Consider the following 24,418-nt stretch of genomic DNA (forward strand, 5'->3'; position numbering starts at 1 on the left):
CTTCAGAAGTTCTAGTAGCAGATATCAGTCGCTCATATATATGTTGGTGTTAACGTTATTAATAGATATTCTGTGTGATATAGTAAACTTGTATTACTTTCTGAGAGAACTTAATCTGATAATATTATCAGGAATGTGTATATGTATATGTAATCATATGTAATATGTATATGTAATATAAAGGAATGTGTATGACAGATTACTCTGAGAACCTTTAATATATCACATCTGGAAGACAAAATTAATAATGCAGCATTTATTTTTGTATGTGAGACTTTTATCTTTAAGGTTTTCTGATCGTGTATTTCATTATAAAACATAGAACTGGATTGATAATTCTTACAGAGACTATTTCTTCACATTTCTATTTATTTCTGCTTTCAGAAAAGCTATGAATATTTAAGAAATTCTGTCTGAATTATAATCTGGACACCTTTTGACTGCTGAGAGTGCTTATACATGTAAAAAATTGAAGTTGCCTTCAGAAGAAAGCTTCTGAGATTTTGGAGAGATCTACTTTTACTTGGAAAATTCATGAGAATTGTTGTTTTCAGTGAAAACTATTTCATTTTTGTTCTAGAATGTTCTCTATGTGTTTTATACCAGCAATAATTATAGTGTCAGTCTTTTAAATTGCAAAGAAACTTGTTTCCTTAATGATTAGAAATTCTCTCTTTAGACCTATGTAATGAAAGTTACAGTAGACAGAAGATCTAAGGCATCTAAATTAATTATCATTTTACTGCTGCTGATGGAGCAATTTGGTGCTGGTGCTGATACTGAAGCAGAGATGTAAATTGTCTCATTAGTATGATTGTAAAATTTAAAGAAAATTAAATACTGGTTACTAATAGTTGGTTACTTATTAAAAAAAAAAAAAAAAAAAGTACTATTTGTTAGCTCATATTAGCATGGGCACAGAATAGGAGCAGATAAATAGAATATTTGCTTCCACACATGGAACTGTAGTCATTAGTGACAGAATATGCAGTAATCAGTTATTGCTGCTATTCTACCGTAGTTTCATTAGATTCTGGTAAGCAATTGAAAGTTTGTTTTTACTGACTGCTTCTGAAAATCTCAGAAGCACAGCATTATGAGAAATACTGATCACTTCCTTCTCTTGACGAGCCCTGAGCTTGCTCATAGCTCAGCATTTCACTGATGTAATCTTTGTCATGTTTGTAGCTTTGTGCCTGAGAGCTTCCTAACCTCACCACATCAAATTTTCACAGCATAATAGAATTATTTGAATTGGAAGGGATCCTTAAAGGTCATCTGGACAACTCCCCTGCAATGAACAGAGATACCCACAGCTACATCAGGGTGCTCAGATTCCATCCAGCCTGACCTTGAGTGTGTCCAAGGACAGGCCATCCACCACCTCTCTGGGCAACCTGTTCCAGTGTCTCACCACCCCTATCATAAAAGACTTCTTTCTTATATCCAGTCTGTATCTCCCCTGCTTTCATTTCTGAAATGGGAAACCACTTCCCTTTGTCCTATTACAGTCCCTTTCTTTCTTACAGCCCCCATTTAGGTACTGACAGGCTCCTCACAGATCTCACAGGAGTCTTCTCCAGGCTGAACAGCCCCAGCTCTCTCATCCTGTCCGTGTAGCCAAGATTTTCCATCCCTTAGGTCATTTTTGTGGCCCTCCTCTGGATACACTCTAACAGGTCCATATCTCTCCCATATTGAGGACTCACTAGTGCAGAGTAGAGGGGCAGGATCACCTTCCCTTGACCTGCAGACCACGTGGTATTTTTTATCATTCATTAATAATCCACTACCTGAACTCTTTTTTATCTAATTACATTGCAGATGCCTACACGATCATGAATACAACTGTGTAAATCAGAATGATGCATGAAGAAAGAAAAATGCTAAATGCATTAAATGAATCACAGAGACTATCATTAAGCCCAGCCACACATTTGGCAACTAAATTTTCAATTCAGTATAGTAAATGGTAAAATTACAAGTTTCAACCCCCCAAAATCCTAAATGAAATAAAACTACGAATTAAAACTTTCAGTCACTGAACATTGACTACTGTCTCTATACATAAGATTTAGTCTAGCCATGTGAGAAATGAAGTTATTTGAAAACTGGTATTATCCTAAAATTCTGCATCTCCTGAACTTCCCTGAAAGTGTTAGTTACAAATGATGTTCTGAAGACTGATTCTGGGGGCAAATATCTGTGTCATCAAACACTAGAGTATGAATTGAATATTACCTTTACATTAGACATAACAGATGCTCTAGAAATGCAATAGTAATTTATTGGTGTCTTGATTTAATTATCTAAGAGCAGTATATTTCTAACTTAGAAATGCTGCTCTTTCTAGTGCTTTTATTGAGAGATACTGAATTTAAGTAAGCTATAGAAAGTGGAATTTTGATCTGACAATATGGATATGACTTAGTCTGTGAAGTAGATCAGACATTTTGAAGAAAAGAGAAGTGCCTCTTTTTTGAATCAGGAAGCCTGGATTTACTCAAGTGTAAGGCATCCAAAACAGTCCTTTTGTACAAAAACTGTAAAAACATCTCTTGATTTGATTCAAACTGTGCTTTCCACCGTTGACATTCTAATATACATCTTATGTGTTACATGCATTTGCGCAGCAAGGTTACCTATGAGAGTGATGAATAGAAACTTCACAGAAAACTGTCAGTTGCTGAGTCGTAATTCCCAAAAATGGTATTGACAGAATAGATATAAATGATTTTCCTTTAAAATCCTCTGAAGATGAGTTTGGTCCTTTGCTACATTAACACATTAGCAGATGTCTCCTTCTATAATGGGTCTACTAATGGGAAAGATTAACCTAGCGTTATGTTTTCGATACTGCTCTCTAACCTGCTTTAGCTGTGATAATTCAGGTTACTTTATGCAGTGGATAGGCCAACTAAACTGATCACAAAAAATGCCAATCTTCAGTACAGAGGTTGGTAAAAAGTAGCTGTAACTGATAGTTTTTTTCATGTCACACTGGTGAACCTGAAAAAGAAATCTGCTTGTGTTCTCAGAAGGGAGGACAGGTATTCAGAGGTGGCCTTGGATTTGTGGTGAAAACCATGTTGTTAACACAATGATGTTTTAGTTGTTACTAAGAGTGTTCATGCAGAGTCAAGGGCTTTTCTCAGACTGCCTGTTAGTGACTAGGCTGGAGTGCTCAAGAAGCTGGGAGCAGACACAACCAGAACAGCTGTCGAAGGCTAACCAAAGGGGTGTTTCAAACCATATGATGTCATACTCAACAGTAAAACTGAAGGAGTTGGCTAGGGGTTACTACCATTGCTCAGGGACTGACTAGGCATCAGCTGGCTAGTGGAGAGAAATTGCATTGTGTGTCCCTTTTTTTACATTTGATATTGGGTTGCTGTTTTTTTTTCCCTTCATTTTCATTTCCCCTCCTGTCTCCCCCCTTTCCTGTTAATCTGTCTTTATCTCAGCCCCTGAGTTTTGTAACTTTTGCCCTTCCAATTCTTTTCTACCTATCCAGCTCCAGGCAGGGCACATGGACTGTGTGGTACACAGATGCTTACCAGCATTAAACTTCTACAGGGTCGCAGGATAGAACAGTTTTTTGGTCTCCTCCTTTCCTTCAATCTCAGATGTTTTTAGTAGTCATCTACTACAATGCATTTTTTTCCATTTTGTTTGCTTGCAACACTGTCTAGTCTCTATTAAGAGGATAATGGTGTAGAATCTTGTAGTCGATGAGGGTTCACTTATTGCAATAATTTATGAACTAATAGTCTCTGTAATCTGTTTTAATGCATTATCACTTAGACACTTAATGCCCATTTCAGCTATCAGAAATTCAATTTAGTGTGACTTTAACATGTAAATTTATATGCAAATTTATACCTGGAACTCATTACAGAATCACAGAGTCACAGAATTATAGGGACTGGAAGGGAAAACTAGAGATTATCTTGTCCAGCCCCCCTAACAAACCAGGCTCCCTAGACCAGGCTGCACAGGTAGGTGTCCAGGCAGGTCTTGAACGTCTCCAGAGAAGGAGAACCCACAACCTCCTAGGTCCGCCTGTTCCAGTGCTCCGTCACCCTCACTGTGAAGAAGTTCTTACGTATGTTTGTGCAGAACATCCAATGCTTCAGTTTGTGGATGTTTCCTCTTGTTCTACCGCCATGCACCACTGAAAACATTCTGGCTTTGTCCATTTGCCACTTGCACTTTAGATATTTATGGACATTGATCAGATCCCCTCTGAGCCACCTTTTCTCGAGGCTGAACAGACCCAGGTCATTCATCCTTTCCTTGTAATAGAGATGCTCCAGGCCCTTCACCATCTTCGTGGCCCTCCACTGGACTCTTTCCAAGAGATCCCTGTCTTTTTTGTACTGGGGAGCCCAGAACTGGACGCAGTGCTCCAGATGAGGCCTCACCAGGGCAGAGTAGAGGGGGAGGATCACCTCCTTTGACCTGCAGGCCACGCTCTTTTTAATGCACCCCAGGTTGCCATTGACCCTCTTGGCCACAAGGGCACACTGCTGGCTCATGGCCATCCTGTCGTCCACCAGGACACCCAGGTCACTCTCCACAGAGCTCCTCTCCAGCAGCTCATCCCCCAGCCTGTATTGGTGCATGCAGTTATTCCTCCCTAGGTACAAAACTCTGCTCTTGTTCCTGTTAAGCCTCATCTGGTTCCTCTCTGACCAGTAACACCAATTATGGTATTAACTTCTAATGTTAGATGTCTTATGCATAGTTTGTTGTTTTTTTTTCCCTTCTAGTTAATTTCTTGTACTGCAGTTGTGATAAGAATGGATTCAAAACAATACATAATTTACATAAGATGCTTACTTCTGCACTTCAGGTGGTTAAATTTTTTTGTTGTTGTTGATAAACAGTTTGTGCCTTTTTGCAAACTGATATTTCTTAAGGCAAAATGTGCGAAATAAAAAATGAAGACACAGGAGCATGATAATGTTGATGTCTGTCAACATACAAGGAAAAAAGAGGGTTGTCTTGGCAACCAGTTTACATCACAGAGAGGGGAAAAAAATTAATGTAGGCATATGGCAAGTTAGGTGATTCACTTGATGAAGATCCATTCCATTAACCTACAAGTCAGTAGGAAACTGAAGGACTCAGCTCTTCCAGCATAGGAGGCTAAGGTCTTCCATTGGTCTGAATGATCAGTGGGAGAAGTATCAAATGGAGAGTAGAAACGTGGATCTGGATTAGAAGATTTTGTGGAGGGGATGAGCAGTGGAGAGGAGAGGTGTGCACTCGAGGCATATTGTACAAGCAATCCAAGAGCTATTTCTGATTTCTACAACTAATTCAAAAATTTGGGTGAAACTTTTTTCAGTACAGCACAGAAACTCTGACATTAACAGTGCTGAGGTACCTTTTGAGCTTCTTTTATTCCAAGAAAGGGAATCAAGTAGTAATTAAGTGTCAATTTAAGGTTGTAGGAAAAGGGAACTCTATCTTAACTTCCTCGTAGCAAGTTACAGATATGCTGATGATGACATTGATAGCTATTTTTTCATTGTTACTGCCAGCTTTGGAAGTTCAATCTTTGAGTAATCAACATTCCTGCTTGTCATGAGGGACAGCCAAGAGAAAGAATATGCTTGGTTTTTGTCGGTCTAAAAGAGTGAGGATTTGGACAAGTAAAGTTCTTCTGCTTTATCTCCCCAGGCTTGTCAAAATAATATTCTAATCACTTATCTACCAATATTTTCTTCTGTGGCAATAGCCTGGGAAATACTTTCACCTCATGGTTTGCACTTTGGGAACTGCCTATGTTATGGCTACTTCACATTTCTTCTGATATAAGGTCTTTTCATGAAAAAGAATACTGTCAGCCGTTGGATGGATATTTTGTGATTTAACCTACTGGTATGCATCCAGAATAAGGATTTGGAAGAATCAATTAAGCCCTGGAAATATACACTATGTGCATGCTCTGTTGATACATATGTGTGTACTGTTATCACCATCCATACAATATCAGATAATTGAAATATCTACTGGAATTTCAAGCAAATTTCCCAGGAAATTCCAGGAAATCTATTTCTTGGGAATTCATTTGACACTGGCAAGTGAAAGCTGCTTTCCACTAAGACCATTTTAGCAATATAGTATCTCCTTTGACTAAGAAGCTAGAATTCTTAGTATGTTTTAGTTCTATATGTCCTTTCTCGTGGTAAAGTAATTTTTCAACAAGGTACAAGTGTTTTACTATAAAATTGTTATGAACCCTTTAGGAATAAAATGGTAGATACACTTATAATTTTGTTTGCAACGGTAAAAACTGTTAATCTGAGCTTTAAAATATTTTATTAAAAATTTAAATCCCATCATACTTATTCAAGGCACTCGGAGGATTTAAACTGTTAGTCTAATCTTATCATCTGTAGAATATTGAATGTATTTTGTGTGTGTTTCTGCAGTCGTTTTCTATAAATGTAAATATATGGGAATTCACCAAATCATATGCAGGCTTAAAGCTGTGTGAGGGGTTGTAAAGTATTTCATGTTCAATTTTTTTTTTATATTAGTAATTTTACTTGTGCCTTTTTCTCCTTCCATATAGCAGTTCTAATTATTTACTTTTCAATTAGTACATATGGCAAATTTTTGCTGTGAGAATCTAATCATGGCATATTTAAAATACAAAAAAGAACAAAAAACAAAAACTAATCAAACAAACAAAAAAACCCCCACCCTAACAATATAAAATCTACATTTTGAAATAATCTTGATTAGAACAATTAAATAGACCAAAATGGCAATAGAAATAGAGATACATAAAAGTATACACATACATTTAGTTTGGGATTCTGTGTATTTTATACAACATCAGGAACATATCCTGAATTGTGACACTAAACTTCCTTCATTAATATATTTTTTCTTGCTTGCAATATTAAGGTATGTTACTATTTACATACAGTAGGTTTCATAGGATGGATTTACATTGTTACTTTAGAGGAGGGAAGGGAGAAAGGAATCACTGGAAACAATGGAAATATAGCAGTTTCAAAAGCAGTTGGTGGATGTATGTGGACTGAGCTGCTTCTGCCTAATTACTGTCCATCTTAAAGATGCTCTATGTAAAAAATCTGTGTGCGTTTACCTTATCAGGCCATACTGACTCCCATATTTTGTAATAACTGCTTTTGCCTGAATATGAAATAAAAGCTTTTTTACTGTGAGAGTGACTGAGCATTGCTGTGTACTGCCCAGAAAGGTTGTAGTCTCCATCTCTGGAGATATTCAGAAGCTACCTGGACACAGTCCAGGAGATCCTGCTTGAGCAAGGATGTTGATGCGGACTGTGTAGAAAGACTTGAACTTTTCCTTATTTATGTAATTAAAGAGGAAATTGGAAGATTGACTGAATTGTGTCTTACTGTAACTTCTTTTTTTTTGGGTTAGTTCAGACATGTAACAAAAGTGTAGCGTGTTTTTGCATAAGTGCAAATCATGTATATATAAATCATGTGTGTATCCTGTATTTGTTTGAGAGACATCTTTGTGTAATCCCTCAAAATTAATTTTGTGTGGGTCTTAAAATGTTTTTACTTTTTTTTTTTTTTTTTTTTTTTTTAAATTACTTGCTTATTTTTATTTTTCCTTCCTAGGATACTGTTGGAATTCATATTCCTGTCACTAATCCTGCAGATGAAGTTCTTGAGTTGAATGTAGTGCTGGAGAGTCAGTCTCTTTCTGGACAAAAAACTTTCACACTTTTGCCAAAACAATTACATTCTTATCAAGTAGAGTTTTCCCCAGCTGTTGTTGGCACTTCACATGAAAGGTAAGTTATAGAGTTTTGAAACCTGTGGTAGTTGTACCTCTTGTACTAATAAGTGAATTGATATAGATATCATTTGGACCTTTGGTGTAGATATCACTCTAAAAAAAGTTGTAACAAATGAAATTAAAAATGTGTCTAACTTTAAATATTTAGTATACATATAAACAGCCTTCCTCTGGGAGGAAAATCTGAATATGGAATAACTCCTACTTACTCTATTTCAACAGAATTCAGTGAACAATGATTTGAATATTTGCTTAATATTAGAGTTCACCTCTGAGATCTTTAGACAACTTGTTGATTTTTGTAATTTTATAAGCTCAATATGTTGATGAACATGATTTCATTTTACTTATCAGCAGGAACTGAATTGTAACAACACAACTGAAGACAGGTTAAGAACTCTTTTAACAGTTTTTACATAAATCCACTTAGCTTCAAAATTTTCCATTAATTACAAGTGATGTACTTAATGAATATGGAAAGGTTTTAAATTAGAACTGCTTAATTACATTGGAAATCCAGAAGAGGCTGGGTAGTGTGATAATTATGAATACAAAGACAGGTGACAGCTTGGTTTTAGTTTCATCTAAACCAATTCAGCAAGTAGCTGGAGAGCACTCTTTTTTTCTGGAATTTGCTTACTATTTAAAGGGCTGATAGAAAAACAGTCCCATACTTTCCAGTTATATTATTAGCAATTAGCTATTGCTAATATCCAATTAGCAAAAATATAGGCATTGCTGGATGGGAGCAGAGTCTTTGCAAAGGGAGACAGATGACTGATGATTAGAGTCCTAATATCCTGAGAGCCAAAATACATGTGTTTCAAAGTCTTTGTTCAGTTTGAGTCTATTGATTTTTCCAAAGACCAGAATAATGGCAGATATCATTGCACAATACAGTTTTCAAGCAATACCAGTTTATAGAAATGACTACTGTTATCTCTATAGTCTTGTTTTTTCCTTTTTTTTTTCTCCTGAGCAAAGTTGTAGAAATAAAAGTATTCTGAAGGTGCAAATTAGACTAGACACCTGTTTTTCATGCCATGCATTATTTCCAGTATTTTTCAAATTATATATATGGTAGTATTTCCAAATAATACCATAAAAATCTGTTTAAGCTGATGAAACTTTGGGATACAAAAGGATACCAGTTGATTGGTAGGGTGGGACTAATGGAAATATGTGCAAAGATGACATAAAGCACACAGGTACATATTCAATACAATTATGTTATTTTGTACTTGTAATAGCTCCCAAGGAGCTTTTACTTTATGTACAGCCATACTATGATCTTTCTTTTCCATAAATGTGTTCTGTTTCCCTTTCTGTGGTACCATCTGGGAAGAAGAATGTTGCAGAAGTATTTCTGGCCTTTACCTTGTATCTCTGTACCTTTACAACTGGATGATACTTTTCTAAGCTGGTTTATGCTCCCTTTAAAGTCTCTGCTTGGTACAGAGGACAGTCTGGAAATTCACATTTGTGAAACAGACACCATTCTCATTTAGAACAAGTAAACTGGTCCTTAGTGTATTGTGAATTTGCACAGTGTATAGTTTTAATATGCTTACAATGCTTTACTTTAATTTTATTATGGCTCCTACTCCAAAAAGGAAAAAAAAAACAACAAAAAAAACCCCACCCCAATAAAAACAGTATGCAGTAGGTAAGGAGTGCATTAGAATGATTGTCACACAAACATTCTGCTATATATATCTCACCTACAACTCTTCGTCATCACCGCATGTGATTGTATTCAAAAACAATATGTTGAATATTCCTTAGAAGCATCTCTCTTTTCTGTGTTCATGTAAATGCATCTGTATCTATTTCTCAGTTTTCATCACTAGATGAAAAATTAAAATGAATGAAAACTGTTTCTATTTTTTTTTTTTTTTAATTCAAAATGGCAAAAAGAAAACACTCTAGCATTAAGAGGGAATCAAAGCTTGCTTTTGTAAGTTAGAAGTTCAAATTTTTTGAGTTATACCTTAGCATAGTTTTCTTTTTTCTAAAGTTGTGAAAGATGAAGAAGACTTTTTCTTGCATCAGTAATTGGGAATATAATTGGTTATTGATAGATGAATTCCTATAGTGATAAGTAGCATTATGAGAAAACTGCTGATGAAAGAATTCACTATGTTGAATTTGTTACTTTTTCCTGTGTTTTTCGTCTCTGCATTTTTATTTGTCTGTACAAAAGCTTTGTCACATCAATCTTATGTATCTTTTTTTAGTGTCATATTCCAATCAGATGTGGTTGGAGAGTTTTGGTATGCATTGAAGTTGACTGTAGAGAAACCATTACCAACTGATCTACCTGAGATAGTATGTGAGCTTGGAAAGTAAGTATGTAGTTCATTATGTTTAACCTGGTCACCTGTTTGAATAAGTCATGGAAGACACGTGAAGAGTATACATGAAAAAGCCACGGTAGAGCTGTGTATGTATCATAGTATTTTGCAGATAATTTTCATATATGGAATCAAAATCACCTGGATTAGCAAAGACACTAAAGATCATCAAGTCCAACATGACGTAACACTATCAACTCCACCACTAAGCCACGTCCCTAAGTGCTATGACTACGCAGCACCTCCATGGGTGGTGACACAGCCACTTCTCTGGGTGGCCTGTTCCAATGCCTAACCAACCTCTCTGTGAAGGAAATCTTTCTGACACCTAATCTAAACCTCCTCCTAAAATACAAAATGAAATTTTACCTGACTACATTTTTGTGAGTGAATATATAAAATGAATGAAATAAAAAAATTACTGCAGGTCATATATTTTGATAATTTCATTTAATTCACAGATCTGAGAACTTTTTTTATTGTATTGCATGAAGATAACGAATTACAGAAATTTCAACTTTAATTAATCCATTGTTTGTATGTGATACAAAAACCAGAACTAACTGGCAATTATTTTTTGTTTTTCTTAGAAAATCACTAGGGCTGTCTATCTCCTATTCTGGGCTTACTAGAGTAGAAATCAAATTTTTTCTCTACTACATACGCAAAAAATGTTAGGAATTTGAACTAACTTATCATCCTTTCATTTTAACAGGCATTCCTAATTTTCTTTAATATGCCCTACCTGTGAACTACATGCACAAGTAGTCTCACCAAGAGTGGCAAGTTATCATTTACTACTCCAAACAAAATATGTGTTGGAAAGGATTGGTTCCATTAAATACAACACTTGCTTGCTGGAAATATCATATAAAAATCACTGAATTTCATGTTTTATTTTTTCAAAGAATATTTCTTTCAACTTAACAAATAGATACATGTTGTAAATCCTATACTTATAAATTAACTCATGTCAGTTTGCCATAGGCAGACAGCAGTGGAAGAGCAAATAAATTCTTGTTTATAGAATCATAAAATGGTTTGGGTTAGAAGGGACCTTTAAGATCACCTAGTCCAACCCCTCTGTTGTAGGCAGGGACACCTCCCAGAGATCAGGTTGCACAAAACCCCATCCAGCTTGGCCTTGAATTCTTCCAAGGTAGGGAAATCTGCAGTTGCTCTGGGCAACCTGTTCCAGTGTCTCACCACCCTCACAGTAAATAATTTCTTCCTAATATCTAGTCTAAATCTACCCTCTTCCAGTTAAAAGCCATTTCTCCTTGTCCTGTTGCTAAGTGCTCTTACAAAGAGTTCCTCCCCAGCTTTCCTGTAGGTCCCCCTCAGGTACTGGTATGCCGCTATAAGGTCTCTCCAGAGCCTTGTCTTGTCCAGGCTGAAGTCCCAGCTCCCTCAGGCTGTCCCCACAGTGGAGGTGCTCCAGCCTTTTGATCATCTTTTTGGCCCTCCTCTGGACCTGCTTCAACAGCTCCATGTCCTTCTTGTGCTGGGGGCTCCCAAACTGGATTCAATACTCCAGGTACTCTCACGAGAGCAGAGTAGAGGGGTACGCTTCTCTTGATGCAAACCAGGGTAGGATTGCAAGCCCAAAAGGTTGCTTTGATTATTAATGGCAGCAATAACAGTCACATATAAAAACACACAAGCAGCAGTCTTTTTGTGTATGTTTTTATATACATATTATAAAACAGTAAAACAAAAATGGCAAGCCTTCTTTTGTTTCTATCATCTATCATATTCTTCATTTCATGATATTTCGACTTTTTTGGTAATTCCTTCTTTGGTCTCCTCATTTCAGAAATTTACTTCTATGGTATCATCAGCACATTTTTTGCTTTTTGAAGTGGAAAATAGTGAACAATGACATTTCATCATGGCAATAATGTTCCACTCAAATTACTGTGATTTTCTCTACTTGCTGAAAGGATAAACTGAGTGCTGATAAGATTATCCAAGTAAATTGGCTGCATTAATGCATGCTGAATAGGTAAAAGCAATATGGGCAGAAGCTAAGTTTTGTAGTACATTTGGTTCAAAATAAGCTAGAACTTTCTACATTGTCTGCTTAACAAAGATATCCATTTGTTTTTTTTGGGGTGAGTTTACTTCGTTGCCATGCTTCTGAAGACACAGACTGTGAATAATAAATTTCATAAAATGCTTGAAACCCTTCTGGTTGATGAAGATTTCTTCTACTTTAAAGGATTTTGATTCTGCTACTTTTTCCTCAATACTGAAGGAGTATTATCATTTCTAAATACCCTTTTAAGAATAATGGTTTGGGTTATTTTTCTTTATGTGCTCACTGTATTCTTTTTGTTATCTATCTGAAAAAATTAATAAGTGCCCTTGAAACATCACTTGGAACTTAATTAGAAGTAAAGAACTATGACCCTTACTATCAATTTCTAATCATTTTTTGAAGGAGAAAATATCTAGATTTTATCTTTTAGTCCTTTTTCAGATAACATAATATGGATTTTGTTTTTATCACGTTACATTTAGCATGTCCTCAGCATATGATTTTAAGCAAGTAAATCCTCTGCTTGATTTTTTCAATCTTCATTTATTCGTTTTGTTATAGTCTACAAAGAGGAGTAATTGAAGATGACTATCAGTTAAATTAAGTTCTTTAGTGTGTTGCACAACAACTTATGCTAGAATTAGCATAACCACTGTGTTCAATGTGTGGAGTGGAAGGAGTTCTTATAGTTTTGATTACTTGGAGAACCTCTACTAGTCAAATAGTTGCTGACGATAATCTCAGATATTGCAACATAGATTTACTTTTTGCAAATTAAATATTACTTACAAAAGAGACCACACAAAAAAGTAAAAGCTATAGATGAATATGGGAAATTACAGGTGAATATAAAGTTCTTTTCTGACAGCTTCCTGACTTTTCTGTACTCTCTGTTTTTGAGCCCTTCCTGATACAACATTTTGATAGTGTAGACAAAAACAAATCTGCCACTCAGCTGCTAAGCATCCATGTCTTAAAGTTGTCAATAATCCCACAGGCACCAATGCATCACTTCATATATTGGAAGAAGCCCACCTGCAGACAACAAGCTTGAGGACCTGAAATTACATTTATAATTCTTGGCTGAAATGCCTTCATTTCTGAATGTTGTTTATATAAATATATATATATATATATATATTTATTTTCCTGATTTGTCTATGATTAACTGAGTCATTTATTCCAGAGGATAAATATGTGAAGCAATCTGGCAGTTGACCCACCGTATCTAGAGGGAATATCCATTAGCCAGATAAATTACCATGAAACCAATATATGTATCTCATTTTTCAAATTTTTGTTTACTGTTTTCACTGATTCACCTTGAATCTCTTTTGTACCTCCCTTGGTGTTATAACCAGAATGTGATTTATGGTCATATTTATATATAATATAATATAATATAATATAATATAATATAATATAATATAATATAATACAATATAATACAATATAATACAATATAATACAATATAATACAATATAATATATATATATATATTAATTAATATATATATTAATTGTGCACCCTATTTGAAGTATCTTTTGTTGGTTTCTTTCCTTATTAGAAAATGAAGGACCACCAATTAGATAGAATGCCAGCTGATTCAAAACATAATATTAACACAGTCAGCTTACTGCAATCATTGTGAACTGCCACATAATTCATTAAAATACATAATCTACATGTATAATTGATATATAATTATGCTGTAATGATCAGTTCAACAACTGTATGAAATGAAATGGATTTTGATTCAATACAGAAGAGAGGACAGCAATTAGCACCTCCATTCAAATAGAGGTTTATTTTTTTTGAGATCTGTGTTAAATGATGACCAAAAGTGATGACTGCCTAATGGCTGTAAATCACAAGCCATTGACTGAACCACTTAATTATAAGATTCTCATGTAAGCCATCACTTAGATCAGAAGGTGGGATAGGTATCGTTATTTGATTATCTTTTAATTTCTTTCCAGAGCATTTTTTATGAAGCAGACTGAGTCCATGTATAGACTATTTAATAAGGCACACTTCAAATGATTTTCCTTTTCGGAGCCTTTTTTTTTCTTGGTGGCCTTGGCATTCTAAATTAACTATTTGATTAAAATGTTTCAATCCAAAGTTAGATGTATAGAAATTAAGAAAGAATAGTTATAAATGAATGTGCAAATTAGGGCTTAGAAATAAATGGGAAGGTACCAGAGGCAGTGTGATTCATTTAATCACCCTTCTATCTAGAAGTTAGGCATCAATTTCAAGATATGAAATCTGAGTTGCTACTGTAGTCAAAGAAAAGTGATTTCACATCTTACTGACTTACATTAAGTTGATACCAGTTGTTTCTGAAAATGTTTTTCTTCCAGCTAAGCACTGAAGAAGCTAGACAGCCCCTTTAATCAACTAACTTAATTCAAATTCCTGGAAACTGAAGTTGAGTGAGAACAACTTCAGCCGTTAATGATCGCCAAGAATTAGAGTAGTTACTGCTACTGTTTTTACTGTGATTAATCATTTATGATATTAAGTATGTGTCTGCACTAGTGGTGAAATACTATTGCAATAAAGGATAATTCTTAGTTTTAAAGGAACTTATTTATAAAAAAAAAAGAGATTAATTAATAATAGAATGAAGCAGAAGGTTTGTAATTATTAATAGCCATTGTATACATGTATTTTTTCCAGGTGGGTTCATCTCTACATACCTCTTTTTAATCCTACACATGAAACTCTGAAACTAGAAATTGCTAACAGCAATCCTAGCAATTTTTCAACTGAGACCGATCCAAAGCATCATGTAAGTAGACTGAAAAAAAAATAAATAAAAGGCAACTGAGAAGATTTTACAAAAGTAATTCCAGAAAAGTTTCTGGTAAAAGGCATTGAACTGTTTATCATACCCATACCGTAGAAGGAATACACAGCATAATCTCAAAGATTAGAGATATTACAGACATGTATTCTTTGGATTTTGTTCTTTAAAGATGAAAGCTAATACAAAAAGGAAAAAAAGTTGTGTGGTTTTTTTTCTTTTTTTTTTTTTTAATGCTTTGTGGTATGGATTTACAGAGGGCTGCATTGGCTATTGATAGCCAATAATATCCAGAAAACATTTGAAGGAGATATTGTAAACAAAGCAGCTGTATTATAACAGGATAACTAGATAAATATTTAGATGAGAAGGTAAAATACTAATGATGGATAAGTTGTATCTTTGACCTTGAAAGGAGTAACTGAGAATTGTATGGATGGACTGAATTTTCATATTTTCTTTGAATTTGGCTAGAGTGCTAGGTGGTTGGGACCCTGAATTTATAACATTAATTACTGCAATTGGTTACTGCTTAATAGTAACCAGTAATTTTTTTGTGTACATGGCATTGCTATTTAAATCATAGAATAAGTATTATGATGAAATAAAAATATGTATTTGTTATCAGAGACAGTTTAAGACATCTTTGCAATTTTATAAAGGATGTCAGAAGGCTACATCTTTAGAGCAACACAAACTGATTTTTCTGAATGATATACATTGTGTTCATGTTGCAAACTACTTATCTCCCAGAAGGAAACACCATGTGTAGTAATGAATAAGCCAAGGAAAGAAAAAGGTCTTTCAGAGAACTCCCTGAATATTAACTTTATGTCCTTTTGTTTGATGAGGAGATGAGAAAAGGAAACACAGGTGTGGAAACTAGTGCAAAGGAATATGGGAAACCTCTTACTAGCATAAGAATATAGAACATTTATGGAGAAAAAAGGAAACTGAAGGAACTTTCTGTGGAAGGAAAGAAATGGCAATTATATCTGTTTTAGACATAAGTATTCTATCTATAAATAAAAATGATACAGGCAATAAATACACCAGGTACTTTTGTGCAAACTGATAAAAGGGTCAGAGGAATCAGACGTTGATATTGTAATAATGTCCTAAAATAAAGCTGGGAAGGTAGTAAATTGATTTTTTTTAGAAAAAGGAGAGTGATACACCAAAGCCATAATATGTATATTTTTGGCTTTTGGAAAATGAACAGCTTTTAGTGTCAAATATAGTAGCCTTAAAGACAACAGTTGAAGAGAATCATACTTAATTATTGAATTGCATATGTTTTGCATTCATAGTATGTGAAGTGCTTATTTTACTCCATCTCTTATGTTATGATTATTAACACATTTTCAAATATTACGTCAGTCTTGACGTGTGGTATTAATAATCATTTCATCATTTGACATAGGAAGTAATGACTAAGAAACATAATGGATGAAAACTATATTAATCATCTAGGAGAACTGTACATGTCATATTTAGGTCACTAGCCTAAGAAGTGGAGTAGATTTAATTATAGTGACTTTTGATTCATGTGGATTGCATGTGACCTTGTCCAGGAAATTAAAAAGTGATATATCCTCTGTTCAGGTTTTCTAATTTATTACTAGAGATTTGCATATCACCAGTAACTGCATTGCATTGTTTAGGAAAAGACATTCAACACTAAGCAGCAATTTTTTTTCCTTTACTTTCTAATAGAATATTCAGTAATACATACATAAGGGCTGCTCTGAAAGTAATGTCTCCTATTTTATGATGTTGTCCCACTGCCTTAGAGGCAGATGGTGGTGGTATGGCAGTAAAGGTTGAACCTTCCCACCGATATCTCATTACATTTTGTTGCCGAATTAGAGATGGCAGCAGACACAATGGTGTCTGACATAGAAGCGTATGTGAAGCAATGGTGTGTTGTTGAATTCCTCCACGTGGAAAAAAATGGCACCCACTGACATTCATTAATGCTTGCTGAATGTTGATGGAGACTGAACAGTGGATGTGGGCTCAATGGTGGTATGTTTCAGCAGTTGCACCAGCAACACTGGGTCACCTACACTGGTGAACATTTTTACAAGCATGTCATGTAGACACTTGCTCATGGCTGGCAAAAATGCATAGCTCATGGTGACTGCATTGAAAAATAGAGTTTTATAGCTGAGAATTTGCACTATCAAATAGTGTTAATGTGCTCTTTGTATCAGTTTTACTTTCCATGGAAATAAATAAGAGATATTACTTTTGGGGTGACCTGTGTAGTTTATGCATTGAATTTTTGAAATGTTCTTTTTGAGTTAGTTTTTCTTCCAGTTGAAGGATAGTTTTGGACAATACACTCTAAGCAATTGCCTAATATTCATTTTGTGTATCTGTCATTTTACCTTATTTTATTCCATTGCAGGCCCATGTTTGGAGAGCTATTGAAAGTTCTTTCAATTTTTATGTTGAAGGTGGAGGGTGGGGTTTAAGTACCTGTTTCTTCCCCTGAATGTGTTGCATGGTAGGTTTAGGATAGCCTTGTCTGTTCTAGATTCCCAAAGATTACTTCTTGTTCTTATAAACTGTGACCTGTGTTTCAGATATTGGTTCATAGTAATCATAAATAGGTCACAGAATGTGTCTTTTTACTTTTAGTTCTATTTCTACCTCTTTGTGAAACTCAGCAGTTTCCTATCTTAATTATTCAAATTTCTGTTTTTCTAAACCATGCTTTCATTTAAACATAAGCATTCTGAGGCTAAGCTGGTTTGGAGGGATCCTTAGATGAAACACAACCATAAGAACAAATTATTTGAACAACGGTTGAAAGATGGGATTGTCCAATAGAAAATGTGTGAAGAGAATTAGTAGAGTCATTTTAGATTTCTGTGTAGTTCAGTACTTCCAGTATTTCATATTTTTTGTTATGTCATTTCTGATACAGAACATGGACTGGGCTGTCAGTCTCAAGTTGAGCTGTGTTAGATGAGCGAAGTTAAAAAAGTGTGAGAGAAAAATCTGTATTTCCTAGAGATTGCCTAAAACCTAATTTTGACTAATATTTCTTATATAAACACATTTATTTTAAGTACTGACTTCATTAATGATACTCTTTCCTGATACCCAAATGAATTATCCTCAAGTATTCCTGAACTTTCAGGTTCTTAATGAAGTCTAAAAAAAATCTGAAATCTTTCAGTCTCTTGACAGTTTCATGTAACTAGAAGCAGCTTCATTACTTACTTGTAAACTGATAAATAATTGCAAGTGAAACCTGTAACTGCTTTATATGGAACATGACATGCTGATTATCTCTAAAAAAAAAAATTTAAAAATTGTTTATTTAACTCCAGTGTGCTTTTGATTTTTATTTTATTATTATTATTTTTTTTTAATGAGCTGTTCAGTCTCCTGTTAGATGATGAGCTTCTAAATGAACCCTGGGCAGATGGAAATGGGGATGGACTGTGAGAAGTGTCTTTCCTTCAGGCCTGTTACTCGGGGTAACAGAGAAGATTTGCAGAAGTGGCAGTCATAGGATGGTGGCAGTTGTTTGCTGATGACAGATGTGCTTTAAAGTTATCATCCACCCCCTGGATATATGAGGTTTTATAAATTGTGGACGATGCAGCGGCACTGAGCTGCGCAGATGGGAAGTGCAGGTGCTGTGACAGTGGAGTAGCAGTGGGCCTAGTGCAGTGAGCATTGTACTGTCTGTGGGATGCACAAGCTTATGGTTCCAGAAACAATGATTACCATGCTGTGGAAACTGTGAAATTAGAACTGCCTGAGTCTATTTCTGAGGTGACAGAGCTACAAGGTGGCGAGGAAGAGCAGCAGAGGCTTCATTAAGGGCTTCTGCCCCAGGGCAAGAGAGCACACTTCTCCCTGCTACACCCACCAGGGGCCCTGGCTTGGCCTGGGAGCCATGAAAGTGTCCAGGAGCCCTGGAGCCTCAGGAGGCCATAAACTCTATCCCTATCATGGCTCTACTTACTGCCTGTGGGTGCAGTGGGTTGGGGCTGCTGGTGGAAGCCCTTGATTTAGTAACTCATGTTCAGTGCTATTTGGTGGCCTATTCTTCCAGGCACGACATTTCCTTTATAAAAGGGCTTTTCAGCACTAGCCATTGTGAGGTGATGTTTTGACCTTTATTAGTTGTAAACTATATTCATTTTATAACCATTCAAATCGATCATCTGTTATGTCTTTTTACTCACATTTAAACATCTGCATGATAACAAAAACCCAGGACGTTTTTATTACGAAACATAGATACAGATGTTGTGAATTCAGTGATTGTAACTGATCGTTGTGTCAGTGCAACAGTATTTTTATTATTCATGAGTCTATTCTTTCACTTCTTACCTAGTTCATCAAAACATTTATGACCCCACTGTATTCAGCTACTTTACTTTTCCATATGCAACTGGGACTCAATTAGTGTACTTCAGAAGAAGAGAAAACTAGAAACTTCATTTCCAATATTAGTTTAGATTAAGGTAAGAGGAAGAGAGGCAAAGCACTAGCTTATTGAAACCTGACATGTATTTGCCCTATAGGGCAATTTGTTTTTGGAGGTCAATATGATAACCTTTTAGCATCATCAGTATGCTCAGACACTGAAGCCATGTTCGACTGGTATTTGTGAGAGCTGCTGTCCATGACCTTGGAGCAATCAGTAACACCAGCTCTGCAGTTTCTGGGAAATAAATGAACGTGCAGTGACTGCCACTAAGATTGTTTACTGCACTACACTTGCTACTTTAGTAGCCAATGTATGCTGAAAGTAGAGAATGAATCTGGTGGAACACATTAATTACATAAACATCAGCACTGTCAATACAAAGCACAAAAGAGAAACTGACTCAAAATAATTTGTCCTTCCCTCCTTTCATTGACCTCTGTCTTACATTTGTACAGATAATTGTTGCTCCTCATTCCACCACCGAAGTACCTGTGCAATTCTGTCCATCTGCCCTAGGAAGCGGAAATCACAAAGCATCAATAACCTTCAAATGTTCTCAGGTATGATACTGTATTTGCTGCTCACAACACATGGAATTCAGAATAGATAATACTTTTAACAGGCATGTCAGTATAGGTTTCAACCTGAAGGTCAAGTTGAAATTGAATTGCTGAATGCATAATGAAAGAGTAAATGCAAAGATGTTCTGTTTACACTTTTAGAATTTGAGGTAATGGACTAGGATCTTGAATTAGTAATGAATACTACTACTAGCTTTCTTGGTAATTAGACAGTTTGTCTGTATTTAGTGCTGCCACAGTGGCATTTCTTAGTATTATAGCCTCCGAAATTAAATTTCTTGATGCGTTTCCAAAACTTTGAATTGTTTCAGTCTAATATGAACTTTTAAAGGTCATACATCTGACGCTTAATCCTTTCAGGTTGGTTGAAAGTATTTTTTATTTTGAGTGTCTTAGAAGAGTTGGCATTTTTTTTCTCTGTGCATTTTCCTGATTGTTAATGAATAACTACTAAATTAAGAAACATGAATCATCAATGTGACCTATTAGGTGACTGAAAATTGCATCTGGAAACAAAAATAAAAAATGATAACATGATAGGTGCATCAATATTTCCTCACGTGAGCTGAGTGAAGCATTTCCTGTGCACACTATTTCTTCTCTTTATTCTTTTTGTACTCTCAAATGTCTTAATAGTGAGCTGTGAATTATTCAAATTGAGTGCTACCAGAACTTTTCAGTAGTGTTTTAAGTGATAAAGCAAAAGGACATTTTCTGTATGAAGAAAATAAGCAGTTATAGAAATGATGTGGTAATTTCTTCCTTGTTAAAGCATTCATAAGAGATTATTTGTAGGTGCTGTTAGCAAAACAATTTTTTTTCAGGATCTCTCCTCTTAAATACTTATTAACGATAAAGACAAGGAGTCAGCAATCCTCTTGAGAACAGTGTGTGTTCAAGACCCATTCAAGAGCACAAAATGCTATTGTCTTGTCTGATTTGTGGTGGTACACAGAAGTATTACCTCTATGTTAAAAAACATTCAAATAATTCATCTAAACCTTTCAGGAACAAACTGAGCCCTATCACCTCAATCTTGTCATTCAGTGCACCTCCTTTCAAGTAGTCACAAGTCTCCAAGTATCTCAGTCCATCTAGCTGCTTTGTCCCTTTAATGTTTTCAGTATCTAAATTTGAATGATCTATTTATGCCCAAATCTTTTGAATTTTGTAAATTTCCATTCATTTTCACTGCTACAATTCTTACTAAATTAGTTCTAGGTTATTGTAGTTTGCTAATAGTTATACTGATAACTGACAGTGAATATTTGCATTTATAACAGCCATTTATCAAAGAATGTTTCTTGTTAGTGGTGAATGCCTCAAACAACTTGTAATCTACATTGTTTTCCCTCTTTTGGTGTCTCTGATTAAATATATCCAAATGGACACTTAAGCCACCTGAAAGCTGAATAGCTGATTAATCAAAAATCAGTTAATGACAGTACTTATAGCATAAGCCTTAACTGTTTCTGATTGTGCTTGGCTGGATTGAGAGAGACTGCTCTGTGATATCACTTGCTTCATTTGTTTCTAGTTTGAAGCCGCACTAGAAGCTCTTCACAAAATGAATCTGAGTTTAGCGCTAACCACTGTGCTGTATCTTGTGAAATCTAAAATCAACTTTACTGGAACAACAGAAACGTCACTCTTAACATAGCTCATGCCCAGATACCTGATGTATTTCTTTTATCCTGCTATCATATCACTAGAATTCAAGTGTAGTGTAAAGAATTTAATAGTTGCAAGTAATGTTAGAGTGAAGATGTGCCTAGGTCCTGCCATGTTATTTGCTTAATTTTCTAGGTTTGTGTTTTTCAAACATTTTTCTTTCCTCATGAGTTCTTGCACTGAGCATTCATGATCTTGAGCTCTGTCACACAATGGGTGAGTGGAAATAGTAACTGCAGTTCAGAGAAAATAGGCTTATCTTAAAATCTATGGAATTTTTTGTTCTTTTATTTTCCAAGCTGACTTCTAAATTTTTTTTTTTTTTTTTTTTTGCTTTTTCTTTAAAAACTTAGTTTGACAAAGCTTCAGAGTATTGTTTTAAAGGTGCTCAGCACTTGAAGCAGTGGGGTTCAAAAAGTCTCTGCTTGGTGATTAGTCATAAAGAGCAGTTTGAAGTTGCAGCCTTCTGTATTTGTAGACCATAAGCCTGAGCCTTCAGCAGCAAAGCTCAAATCTGATCTTTAAATCTCAGCTGCACAAAATAGGAACACGTGCATCCTTTCACAGTATTACAGTGCAGAATTTCTTTCTGTGAGCAAGATTGTTCACACAAATTTACGGTGGGCCTGGAAAATATTTTTGGATTAGTATCTTTTCACAACTCTTGTATTAAGAATTTTGTAGTAATAGTAATATGATAGTTATTTACATATTCACTTGTGGTTACTGTGACTGCTTTTTTTATTAGCTAGTAAGATGTATCAATTATAAGCCTGTGTATACCCACCAGCAGCTTGACAAAACTAGGCTTTCTCCTCTTTTATTTTTCCTTACTTCTATTTAAATACTTTAGACATGGCTGACTTTTACCAATAAGTTTATTTCATTAAGGTTAAAAAATCTTTTTTCTTCTTGTATCGAGTGAATCTTTCTAAAACAATAAAGATATCATGGATAATACCAAATTAAGCAGGACTTTCAATCTGCTTGAGAGCATGAAGGCTCTGAGTGAGCTAGATTGGTGGAGAGAGTCCTTTCTCATGGCATTTAACAAGGCTAAATCCCTCGTGCTGTATTTGTACCCATGCTGTGGTATACGGAATGGGGTATAGGGAGTAACAGGAATGTTGCCTGAAGTAAAAGGCCCTTGAGGTGCTGGCTGAACATGAGCCAGCAAAATGCCCAGGTGGCCAGGGAGTTTAATTTCTTCATTATATAGTTGTTAATGTTCCTTCTTGTCTTTCAAGTAACATTATATTGCTGTTCCATCAGTGAATTACTTCCCTTCATTCAGTGTCTTCCCAGGAAAACTTATCATATAATGCCCTTTCAATTTCTATTATATGTGCTTGGACTTGCCCTTTTGCAATCACTCTTATATTTCCATTCACTACAGGTGAAAGCTCTGACTAGCATGAAAGTTACATACAAAAAGGAAATGTAAGCATCTCCCAAGGTCCCATATGAAAAGTCTTCAACAGAACTATTGATTTCTAGATAGCAATACACATGTACATGATAGCTTCAGGGAAGAAGAAACAATCAAAGTGTTAAAAATCACTCAAAACAGAAAAGAGGCGTAGAATATTAGAAGAAAGAAATAAACAGTTTGCCTTAGTATATAGTATAGTTCTGACTGGTCAAATAATAAATAAATAAATAAATAAATAAATAATAAATAATGACACAGATTTCATCCACAGATTAAGGAATGGATTTTTTACCTTTCGGGGATTGGTCTTCCACCTCAGTTGATGGAACCAACTACCATAAGTGCATACATTGGCCAGGGCTCTTCTGTCATCATAACCTTCAAAAATCCAACTTCTGAAAATGTGTTAGTAGATGTCGTGCTAAAAGGTACAGTATTGTTTTTGGGTTGGAAGAGGTAAGCTTCTTCATTAGCAGTGTCTGTGAGACAGGATTACATTTGTCTCATTCCATTTGTAAGCAACAAGTGTATTGTATATCATTCACATGTACCCACTATGTTGCGTGAGCTGGGAAATAACATAACCCTGTAACCTTTTGTATCCTGCACTCATGTGTACGTGTAGCTGGTTGTTTATTCTGAACTACACTTCTAGTATTTCGACATTAGGAGATTCCATAAGAGAATAACATAATAACATAATTACAAAATTAATAACATAAGCATAAGAGAATAACGAAGTCAAACATGCACAGGTAGATTTTAAGTTGGATTTTCTAGAGTCATGCCATGATTGGAAGCTTGTAGTGCATAGAATAAGTGAAGAAATGCAACACCAAAAAAAAAAAAAAAGCAGATTCATGTTTGTTAGTTGCAGTGAATTCATGCTTTCGGATAAATTACAAATTTTGAGATGTGAATTAGAAATACAAAGACTTGAGAAACTTAACTACATCACACGCTAGAAAATTGAGTGCAGTTCTACAATCTGCTACTGAAATAAACTCTTATAGAATCACCACCATGTGAAGTCTCCCTGCAATAGCAATCATAGACATCTGATTGTTTCTTATAAGCTTGCCATGGTCACCATTTTTATTTGATCTATGATTCTGAGAATAAAAAAGACTTCTCAGAGATCTCCTGAGAATCCGGTGTAAGATCTTCTGAGCCATCATTTTGAATTGATGATATGTTTCCAAAAACTTCTTACTGTGTTTGCATTCTTGTTGGTTCCTAGGCTTAGATC

General features: G+C 35.2%; 1 protein-coding gene across 1 annotated transcript in view; it reads left to right on the forward strand.

Moving 5' to 3' along the window:
* CFAP47 (cilia and flagella associated protein 47) overlaps positions 1–24,418 on the forward strand; it is a 258,882-nt gene that overhangs the window by 174,528 nt on the left and 59,936 nt on the right. Inside the window, exons 53-57 of the mRNA XM_048953295.1 lie at positions 7,638–7,813; positions 10,056–10,163; positions 14,900–15,011; positions 19,941–20,045; positions 23,441–23,597. Of these exons, the coding sequence (XP_048809252.1) occupies positions 7,638–7,813; positions 10,056–10,163; positions 14,900–15,011; positions 19,941–20,045; positions 23,441–23,597 (658 nt within the window). The remainder of the gene's footprint in view (positions 1–7,637; positions 7,814–10,055; positions 10,164–14,899; positions 15,012–19,940; positions 20,046–23,440; positions 23,598–24,418) is intronic.

This window comes from Lagopus muta, chromosome 1, assembly GCF_023343835.1.
Source record: "Lagopus muta isolate bLagMut1 chromosome 1, bLagMut1 primary, whole genome shotgun sequence".
Lineage (NCBI taxonomy): Eukaryota > Metazoa > Chordata > Aves > Galliformes > Phasianidae > Lagopus > Lagopus muta.